Here is an 11,175-nt window from a genome sequence, read left to right as displayed (position 1 = left end):
GTTATCCAGAACACTTTTTCTTTAAATTTATCCGAAAGAGGTGACCGCGACAAGGGCACAGTCTCGGGTTTTAATTTGACCGACCCGACCCGACCCATATAGGCATGTAGCGAAGCGGCGTGTGGAGTGTTTAGCCGTGATAAAGCCTAACAGAAAGCATCTGTCTACTCCACTGTATCAGTTTTCGTGGTCGGGATGGAGCAAAACGAACCCGTAACCCTAACCCTGACCGCTGAAGCAGAGCTCAAGAAAGACCATGCTATATCGGATCCCGACGAGAAGATGGAGGAAAACCAATCCCTAACCGCAGAAGATGAGCGCGACAACGACAAAGCCGTGTCTGATTCCGATGACTCTGATTCAGAGGACGAAGCTCAGCAGAATCTCCTACTTCAATCTCTCCACACCGAGCTTGCTGCTAACCCCTCTAATTACGATGCTCATTTGCAAGTAATTTCTTTCTTTCTTCTTCAATTCAACTCAACCCAACTCTATTATATTATTTTTCCCTTTTCTCGAAGTTTATCCCAAACGATCGTTTTTCTTGTTCAGTATATAACGCTTCTGAGGAGAACCGGTGATGTTGATAAACTGACAAGAGCCAGGGAAGCTATGAGTGAACTCTTTCCATTGAGCCCTGCACTGTGGCAACAATGGATCAAAGATGAGCTTTCTCTCATCCCTGCTTCTCGGTCCTTTTCTCTTCCCTCGACTCCATTTATATTGTTTTTCTTTCCTCCCTCCTATTAGGATTTATTGACCCACTTTTTGTTACACTCTCCCTTTACCATGCAGGCCCGAGGCTTTCTCTAGAATTCTGAAGCTTTACGAACGAGGAGTGTTTGATTATCTGGTTGGTTATTATATTTCAGTATGCTGGCCGCTTTAGACAATTAATCTTTGCTAGAGCAATTCATTTGTTTGCCTTTTCCTAGTTAAGAGGAGTTATGTTTAAAACTGTCGCTCCTTTTAGGATACTTAAGGATATAGATATTGTCGGAGAACTGAAAAACATTTTTTTAAACATTTATAATTAAATTGTATTACTTTAAAGGTTTTGCTTAACTGTTGCGTTATCCTCTATTTCAGTCTATCTCTCTTTGGTGTGACTACATTAATTTTGTCCAAGAGTTTGATCCAATGGTACGCCAATGTACGCCTACTGGTATTTCCAAGGCGAGGGATCTGTTTGAGACTGCCCTTACTGCAGCTGGTTTGCATGTTGCTGAAGGCAGTAAAATATGGGAAGCATACAGGCAATATGAGCAGTCTATACTTTTATCCACCAATGATACTGATGCACAGGTCCAAACATTTTGAACTTTACCATATATCTATGTTGATGGTGCTAGACAACATGCCAGTATTAGTTCAGCTCTATGTATTTTTTTATGTTTATGCAATGTTTTACTTTGAGCCCCAAGCATTGCATTTGATAAGTATTTTCATACGCAATTATCTGTCAGAAGAAAGTTTTTTTTTTTTTTTCATTGTTTAGAAACCAGAGGTTTTACTTTGATGATAATATCGAGGATATAGCAACATAGGTGCAGCTAAAATTAATTTTGTGACACAGTTAGAGCCTTGACTGCACAAAGATGGCCTGAGCTAAATGTGAAAATTCAGTAGTTGATAGCATATTTTAATTTTGGGTTGTTTAAGGGATTTAAAGGACAAAGGAAATTCTTCTGTCAAAGAAAAAATTGATTTGAGATTAGCTTGTCATTTACAAAATATTTTGGTTCAGTCTTGGCAGATACATATTTGAGTACAGAACAATAAAGAGTGTAGTTGTGGGGAAAAAGTGGTATTGCTGAGGTAGTGCCTTAAATGCAAATAATGCCCTAAACTAAATGTGAAGATTCAATTGAGAGTGTAATTTAATTTTGGTCTGTTAAAGACTTGAAGAGAGTTATAGAACAAAGAAAATTCGGCAGCCAAAGAGAAACCTGATTTGGAGATTAAGTTTTAACATTTAAAAAAAGAATTTGGTTATATTGAAGCTTTTAGTGGCCTCATAGGTTGTTGTTTCAGTAATGCATTAAGTTTTCTTCTACCTTTACAGGCCAAAGAAAAACAAGTTCAACGCATTCGTAGTTTATTTCACCGCCAGTTGTCTGTTCCCCTTGCTGACATGAGTTCAACACTTACTGCCTATAAGGCTTGGGAGGCGGAACAGAGAAATCTTCAAGATGTTGAATCTGTTGACTTGGTTGATATTTATCCTCATGTTCCATCTTCATACCAGAAGGCCTTGGAGATGTACAATGCTCGTATTCATCTTGAAGAGTACATTTTGAGCCCGAATATTTCTGATTCAGAAAGAATACAACACTACATGGTATGTTTCCAAGTCAAAATATGACTAATTACTTGTAAAGTTGTAAGATATAGAATCCTAGAATTGTATTTATTGTTCTTTAGTATGTGTAACCCCTTTTAATAAGAGATTTGTATTGCAGAACTATTTGAAATTTGAGCAATCTTTTGGAATGCCAGCCAGAATTCAAGTTCTATTTGAACGAGCTATTACTGACTTTCCTATATCACCTGATTTCTGGATTGATTATACTCGCTATTTGGACAACACTTTGAAGGTTTTAAAATTTCCCTTGTTCCTACTATTTTTGTCACATTTTATGGTAAATAATATCCCTAATGTCTTCAACCAAAGCGAATTGTGTCATGTGATATATGAGACATCCCCACCTAGTGGGATATGAATTCTGTTGTTCTATTATCTTTTTCACTTGACACCATGTCCAATTTCTAATTTGGAGTTTTATCCGGTTTGATTATTTTCTAGGTTGGTAATATTGTCACCAATGTTTATTCTAGGGCAACTAAGAACTGCCCTTGGGTTGGAGAACTTTGGATTCGGTATATGCTTTCCTTGGAGCGTGGTCATACTTCTGAGAAAGACTTGTCTGAAGTATGTTCTGGATACAAGTCACTATTATAGCACAATTTCCCCATTCTTTATGCAAATTAAATATTTGAAATGGAATTCATGTTTCTTTGATCATCAATAGAATGGTTAATTAATGAGTAAATAATGTTGTTTCTGGTTTATTAATGACTAAGGCAAGTTCTTGGTAAAAATGTGCTCTTGTTTTTCTAATACTTCCTCATTGATTTGAATGTTATTCTATCCCAAGAGTAAAAAGTGTTGACACACATGATAATGATCACCAAACTGACATATATGACCTTCGTTTTTTGTACTGATATATATATACACACACACACACACATATATATATATATATACATTCCTGATATTATTTATTTCTTCAGAATTTCTTATCCTATTGAATTTGTACTCTTCTCAATAAGTTCTTTGATTATAGAAAAAGTATGGTTGAGTTTTTTATATTTGCTTGAGTCATTTAGGAAATTTTGCCAATGATTTCAGATCTTTGAGAAGTCCCTGCATTGTACCTTATCAACTGTTGATGAGGTATTTCCAATATTCAATCTAGATTTATCCTTTTCTAATTCCATCTCTCACTTCCCTTAAATTTAAAGTATTGCATATTTACAAACTTTTCTTTTTTATATTTTTATTTCAGTATCTTGATTTGTTTCTTACCCGGGTAGATGGCTTAAGGCGAAGAATGGCATCCAGCAGTCAAGAGGATTTGGAATATAAAATAATTAGAGAGACCTTTCAGGTTGGTTATATTTATTTCCTGTAAAGCTATGCTGGAGTTGTGTTTGGTAGACCGGGAAATTATGTTTGCCTTGTTTGTTTTACTTTCTAAAATAAAACATTTACAGGAAACAAATGGTTTTTGGCCAAGTTTCTCATGAAAATATTCCCGTGAGGCCAAGTTTCTAAAATATAATTTTCCTAACTTGAAACTAAATTTTTTAATGACAAAATGCAATTTTGCTCTTTATAACAATAAATGAAAGATTTTCATAAAAGTAATGTATTTCCTTTCTTTCCTTTCTAGGAAACTTATATTAATATTTCCAGGATTATTTTTTACTAACCAAACAAGATTTAGTCATAGTTCCAGGATTCATGATTCTCGGATATGAATTTTTTTATACCAAAAGCCCCTTAGTCTTTTCTCCTGCATAAAATTAAGTGTATAGTGTGTTGCTAGACTGGTTTGCACCAACTAGTCAAATCATCACTGTTGTATTCTATGCTAACTCTACTATTTTAGCGTGCATCGGAATATCTGTCACCACACTTGAAGAACACAGAGGGTTTACTACACTTATATGTGTATTGGGCTCGTTTAGAAACAAAACTTGGGAAAGATGTAATTGCAGCTCGGGGAGTTTGGGAGAATTGCCTCAAGATATGGTTTGATAGTTTTTATTTAGTTCATTTTAAATCAAATACTTTGTTTTGTTCTCTTTCATTAAATTAATTCTAAACTACTTTTGTCTTTCTTTTAATATTATCTTCTGATAAGTGGTTCAATATTGGAGACATGGACTGGTTATATAGCAATGGAAGTGGAATTGGGTAACATAAATGAAGCAAGGTCCATATACAAGAGATGCTACAGTAAAAGACTTTCTGGGACTGGTTCAGAGGTATTGATGAAATTATCATTTCATTGTGCTCAAGTTTCCAAGTTAGTCATAGTATTTCCATTCGATTTTCTAGATAGTTAGAGAGTATTTGGTCTCTCCCTAAATAAGACCCAATCCATCCCCATATAGTCCTTCACCTTCACTCACTACCACTCTTGGGTATATAACATTCTGGGGAATATGATTCTTGGGAATGCAAATTTATAATGTAAAACTATGCTCTTTAGCATGTATTTTCTTTTTCTTATTATTTTATTGACAGCATGATGCTATTTTCTTTATTACCTAAGTTATTAATAGTGGAGGCACAATTGAATGTCTATTGCCACTCTTAGCCTAGATTGAATCTATTTTGACAATCTTTCAAGGGAATATGTACACGATATTTTCCCCTTGAAGAAGGTTGATTTGCAATTAAACCCATGGTCACAAGCCGCAGCCATATTGTACCTAGGCTCGTGCTCAAATAACGGTAGATAGTTTGAGGGAAAATGCAGTAGTATATTCAATTAAAATAGGAAGAAAACTATTGATGAAATGATCATTTCCTTGTGCTCAAGTTTCCAAGTCAGTCATAGTATTTCCAATCGATTTTCTAGATAGTTACAGAGCCATGGTCACAAGCCGCAGCCATATTGTACCAAGGCTCATGCTCAAATAACGGTAGATAGTTTGAGGGAAAATGCAGTAGTATATTCAATTAAAATAGGAAGAAAACTATTGATGAAACGATCATTTCATTGTGCTCAAGTTTCCAAGTTAGTCATAGTATTTCCATTCGATTTTCTAGATAGTTAGAGAGCCCATGGTCACAAGCAGCAGCCATATTGAACCAAGGCTCATGCTCAAATAACAGTAGATAGTTTGAGGGAAAATGCAGTAGTTTATTCAATTAAAATAGGAAGAAAACTATTGAAGAAATGATCATTTCATTGTGCTCAAGTTTCCAAGTTAGTCATAGTATTTCCATTCGATTTTCTAGATAGTTAGAGAGCTCATGGTCACTAGCAGCAGCCATATTGTACCAAGGCTCGTGCTCAAATAACGGTAGATAGTTTGAGGGAAAATGCAGTAGTATATTCAATTAAAATAGGAAGAAAACTATTGATGAAACGATCATTTCATTGTGCTCAAGTTTCCAAGTTAGTCATAGTATTTCCGTTCGATTTTCTAGATAGTTAGAGAGCCCATGGTCACAAGCCACAGCCATATTCTTCCAAGGCTCATGCTCAAATAACAGTAGATAGTTTGAGGGAAAATGCAGTAGTTTATTCAATTAAAATAGGAAGAAAACTATTGATGAAATGATCATTTCATTGTGCTCAAGTTTCCAAGTTAGACATAGTATTTCCATTCGATTTTCTAGATAGTTAGAGAGCCCATGGTCACAAGCCGCAGCCATATTATACCAAGGCTTGTGCTGAAATTACGGTAGATAGTTTGAGGGAAAATGCAGTAGTATATTCATCTAGAATACGAAGAAAACTATTGATGAAATGATCATTTCATTGTGCTCAAGTTTCCAAGTTAGTCATAGTACTTCCATTCGATTTTCTATTGTTTCCTTGAGATAATGATAAATGTAAGGGTGCTTAATGTGTAATGCAGCATGTATGGGTTATTTTACTTGTCATGCAATACTTTTTGAATTAGATGATACTTTCTGTTCCTAAATAACAGAATAATTCAGGATATATGCCATTCATGGTTACGCTTTGAGAGGGAATTTGGCAAGTTGGAAGATTTTGATCATGCATTACACAAGGTATGCTTCTCTTTAAATTCATTTTCATTATTTCTTACAACTCTCCGTTATATTTATTCTTGTAAAATATCTATTGGATATAAAAGTAAATGTAAACTCGACCTAACAGCTTAAGCTTTTAGAAAAAAATTGTGTGCAACCATTGTATTGCACGTGAGTATGTGTAGGGCCTGACGAGACCAGTCTTGTTTACTAAAGTCAGGCTAAAGCTTTTTGAAAAACCTATTTTAATAAAAAGGCCAAGCTTAGGCCATTAAAAAAGTCTATTAAGCCTGTCAATTTATGTTGTGGACTTCTGTCTCTTATGGATGTGTTTTCTAGTTATTCTATAGATGAGCATTGACTTGTTAAAAATAGTTTGGTTACCTCATTTGATGGAAAATGGCTGTTTATATTTCTATTTCTAATTAATAGTTTGGTTATGAGTTAGAATAGGTATTAAATATATGTAGTAAGTAGTTATATTGAAAAACTATTATATGAGCTATTAACTTATTACCATTAATTTCTTCTACCTTTTGGTGTTCCTAGTGTAATTTTCTTCTATAAATAACAAAGATCAGCTGAGAGATAATCAATTTCTTGTGCTCTTTTTGTCATATTTAAGTCTTAAGTCATTTAACACTCAACCTTAGTGTCTAGCTTTTGGGTATGCTTGTCTGAAGGTTTGATTCAGTTATCTGAAGTATGAGGAATGCCCTATATGAAGCATTCGGCTGACTTAATCCTGGTCAATTGGATTTCCTTGTTGCGCACCTTTAAAAGGGACTAATGGGTACCTACCCTCTCAGCTAAAGGAGTGTGGGTAGGGTAGATGGAGATAGCTTTGCACCTTTTAGGTAAGAGAGTACTGTAGGATTTGAACTTGTAATCTCCAGGTCACAAGGCAACAAATTTACCATTGTGCCCTCTTCTTGGGCACCTTAGTTTTATTAAAATTGAAATGTTCACATGGGGAGGGTAGATGGAGATAGCTTTGCTCCCTTTAGGTAAGAGAGTACCGTAGGATTTGAACTTGTAATCTCCAAGTCAAAGGCAACAAATTTACCATTGTGCCCTTTTCTTGGGCACCTTAGTTTTATTAAAATTGAAATGTTCATATTACAGATTCTAGTATCATTATGTGTCATTTAACTGTTAATGACATGATCAATCTTACTCCATAAACTGCCTTTCATTAGGTTACCCCTCGGCTGGAAGAGCTTAAGTTATTTAGGATACAGCAGGAATCCAAGTCTGGAGAGGAAAGTGAAAAGCATCTTAAGAGAAATGCTCGTGAAAAGAGAAAGCTGGGGTCAGATATAACTGAAGAACAGTCTCCATCAAAGCGACTTAGAGAAATTGGAAATCCGAAGAAAGCACCCGAGGAGAACAATTATCAACAGCATAACACTTCTCAGGTGACAAAAGTGGAAGGGGTCAATTGGAAGAATAATAAAACTGACGATAACCCAAGCGAGCAACAGTCTAACCACGAAAAGAACAGGGCATACTCTGACCAGTGCACCGCGTTTATATCAAATCTTCATCCTACGGTAGATAGTACTCTTAGTCTCTTTATCGCTGTGCATATTACTGTGACTGATATGTTGTGTTATTGCAGGCAAATTATGAGCATATTCGTAATTTCTTCAGTGATGTTGGTGGAATTATTGCCATTCGCATCCTACATGACAAATTCACAGGAAAATCAAGGGTATCAAATAACTTTTTCTTTATCTTTTTAATTTATTTTATCTACTCTTATTAGAATTGAATTGGCTGTATTAGCACCCAACATGCATGTGTTGTATTATATATTTTCCTTTCTATTTGTGTAATTGAGTTACAGTGGGATCTTAACGTGTCTGTCTGGGAGCTTAGTTAGCATGACTCTATAAATAGATGAGTCAGCACTTAGAGCTAGGATTGTTAAATAGCATCAATTGTCCCATGAAAGGAAGTCAAGTAGGTTAAGTCATTGTGATGCTTGAAATGCTACACTCATAAGTATAAAGAGTTGTGTCTTGATTATTAACTATAACTTTTGACCTAGAAATAAGCCTTTGATCCAACAAGGATTCAATCCTTTTTCTTGTGCATTGGGTACTCTCTCTTCTGAGGTTTGATTCTCTTAGTTTTTTTTTATGGTTAGCTTGGTTGTGTAGAAAGAGGGAGGGAGGGTGTGGAAGAAAGAGAGTGGACGAGGACGAAGATATTAGTTCGGAGGAGTGGAAAGGAGAAGAAATTCTCTTTTTTTCCACCAGGCTAGGGCCCATAGAAGATTTCCACACGACAAAGGACCTATTAAGTTTGCTGAAGATGCAACATATTGGATTATGGTGTAAAGAAGAGATATTTTGTTTGAAAATAAAGCCCCATAAGATTATGGCATATTTTTTTCAGTTTTATTTTATTTCTTTTACCTTTTTTCAATAGTCATTTTCTTTCTTCTATTTCTTTCCAACAAACCACCTCTATTTCTGTCAGTTTCCACTTTCTCTCCCTCAACTTCTTACCTCCCTTCCAAACAGAACATTAGAAAGTAAACTACCTGGTGACGACCATAAAACTTGCAGTCGATTTCAATATCGCGAAGTTTCCCTAGTTGGGTTTATGGGCTGGATTCTTGCCTTTTTCTTTATTTTATGGATTTTTCCTTACGTTTTTATTAGTCTTTTTGGAATAAAAATACTTAGTTCAGGGGGAGCAAAAAAACAGTAGGAAGTTCTCATTCCATGGGTATTGTGAGTCCCAAACTTACGGAGTTACCACCATACCTGATTAAGTTTATTTTTAGCACTTATATGGTCCTCATCCTCATTTCGTCAATTTTTTTTTATGTGGGACTTTTTTCATTTATTGGAATTCCTGACAAGTAATACAAACATAATTACTGGTTAAGCTGAAACAGTTATATTGTACACTATTTTTTCTTACCAACTCACCAAAAATTCATGTAAACTAGTGAGAAGGTCTTATTGCATCATAGCAAATGAGTGCTATATGCCTATTTGCTGACCTTAGCATGAGTTACAAATTTTTATCTTGATATTGGTGAAGGGATTAGCATATGTGGACTTTTCGGATGATGAACACCTTGCTGCTGCAGTAGCCAAGAACAAGCAAAAGTTAATTGGAAAGAAGTTAAGTATTGCGCGGTCTGAACCAAAGCGAGGTGGAAGGGAATCTTCTAATCCCAAAACATTGACAGAACATGGTATGTGTAGTGAATTTTGAATGTTTTTACTGACACAAGTACATGCATGAATATGCTGTGCACCTGCAATACTCCCTGGCTAGTGATCTCGATGTATACTTTATAAATGGAAAGTTGCTGTTTATGTAATACATAATAATTCCATGTGGAGCACGGAAACTCTTCTGTTTGTAGCATTACAGTGTTGGACTCAGTTCCAACATTGACACCTACCTAACACATGTCAGACACTTCTCATAATATCTTTTACCTTTCTCTTCAAACCATTATCAGAGAAAAAAAGTAATTGGTTTAAATATACCTTTCTTAAAAGATATAACTTAATTTTCTTATTTATGGATTTTTTTGGTAAAGAAACCAAGTTATTTTGTTGTACAGAAATTGTTTTTAATATATTCTTGTGAGTCTCATTATCATAAAAAAGTGAATATAAAATAATATTTAAATATACATTAATTAGATATTTGATGTTATGTTACTCGTATTCTATTTTCACAAGACTGTGTGTGTGTGTTGTCCTCGTATTGTATACATTAATCGTGTTAGTGTCCTCGTCTATGTTTGGTGTTCTTGTTAAATTTCATGCTGCATATTCCAATTAACCAAGTTGGGGTATAACTTGAATTCAAAGATGAAATATCGGGAAACTGTTGAGTCAATAAACATTTTGGCCTGTAATTTAGTGTTAGGGAAGTTGCAACAACCCTGCAGGCACCGGAATGTTTTATTTTGAATTCCTAGTTGTTTAACTTCATTGGCACCCTTTACTGGTACTTGTTTCACGGGCTTCCTTTTTTCTTTTCTTTTCTGGCTTTTTTAATGTCAATATCATTTAACATTGTTTCTCACTTTCTCTATCAATTGAACTTTTTCTCAGCACACACCTCTAATCATTCTGGTAGAAAAGGTTCCGTTTCCAATGAAACTGATGATGCTTACAAAGGAGATGTAAAGGATGCAAAGTTCTCTTCTAGAAAACCAGGAAATGATAACATCCAGCTTAGAGGGAAGAATACTTTTGCCGTGCCTAGAAATGTCAGACCACTTGGTTTTACTGTAAATAAACCAATATCAGAAGAGGGGGATGAAAAGCCAAAATCCAATGAAGAATTCAGAAAGATGTTCATTAGGTAAGGATTTTGTGCCTCTAATATGTTACTCCGAAGATGGCGGTTATCTTTCAAAAATAGGCAAAAGTGGACATGATGCAAGTTATTTGGCTCCAGAGTATGGTTGTGTTGTGATTTGCATGATTAATTACATCAGTCTAGTAGATTAACCTTCAGGTAGTCTTTTACTTTTTACAATTGACACAATCTGTTTTGGTTGCGACTCTGTATAGTGTACGTACATAAAATTTTCGCAGTAATCGACCCGCCAAACAGATTATCTTTGGCTGCCGCTTTTGTACCCCAAGATTTTTCCTCCAATCCATTTATTTGAAATTCATTCTTTCTTTTTTATAACAATCCAGCATGGAAAATTATTTAATCTATTGTAATTACAAATTGTGTAAATGGTTGCATTTAGATTCTACAAATCAGTAAATTAACTCGGGTTGTAAAATCTGTGACGAAAACTTCCATTTAGGTTGTGAAGTGTTTCAGATTCTTCCTCTAGAATTGGAATTTATACTTAGTAATTATAAAATTCA

At 35.0% G+C, this 11,175-nt stretch overlaps 1 protein-coding gene across 2 annotated transcripts; it reads left to right on the top strand.

Annotated features, from left to right (window-relative positions):
• On the top strand, positions 1–10,990 carry EMB140 (EMBRYO DEFECTIVE 140). Of its 2 annotated transcripts, none has more exons than XM_068641347.1 (16): positions 1–450; positions 553–692; positions 796–853; positions 1,090–1,305; positions 2,066–2,341; positions 2,463–2,597; positions 2,807–2,932; positions 3,416–3,460; positions 3,573–3,674; positions 4,179–4,321; positions 4,434–4,557; positions 6,248–6,322; positions 7,504–7,857; positions 7,926–8,018; positions 9,365–9,521; positions 10,399–10,990. In XM_068641347.1, the coding sequence occupies exons 1-16, from the start codon at positions 196–198 to the stop codon at positions 10,653–10,655; spliced, it is 2,556 nt and encodes an 851-aa protein (XP_068497448.1). In that variant the 5' UTR covers positions 1–195; the 3' UTR covers positions 10,656–10,990. The 2 variants fall into 2 exon arrangements, 1 of the variants encoding a protein (XP_068497448.1); XR_016521762.1 differs by having other exon boundaries at positions 4–450; positions 6,238–6,322.
• The last annotated feature ends 185 nt before the right edge of the window (positions 10,991–11,175 follow it).

Source organism: Phaseolus vulgaris, chromosome 6 (genome assembly GCF_051622355.1).
Source record: "Phaseolus vulgaris cultivar YP4 chromosome 6, ASM5162235v1, whole genome shotgun sequence".
Classification (NCBI taxonomy): domain Eukaryota; kingdom Viridiplantae; phylum Streptophyta; class Magnoliopsida; order Fabales; family Fabaceae; genus Phaseolus; species Phaseolus vulgaris.
Note: the sequence above shows the minus strand (reverse complement) of the source record. Positions and strands in the feature narration are given on the sequence as shown.

Coding starts and splice junctions, on each gene's coding strand:
- EMB140 (XM_068641347.1), top strand. CDS start 196: ATGGAGCAAAACGAACCCGTAACCCTAACCCTGACCGCTGAAGCAGAG. Junction 854..1,089: donor GAGGAGTGTTTGATTATCTG/GTTGGTTATTAT, acceptor CCTCTATTTCAG/TCTATCTCTCTTTGGTGTGA. Junction 3,461..3,572: donor CCTTATCAACTGTTGATGAG/GTATTTCCAATA, acceptor TTTTTATTTCAG/TATCTTGATTTGTTTCTTAC.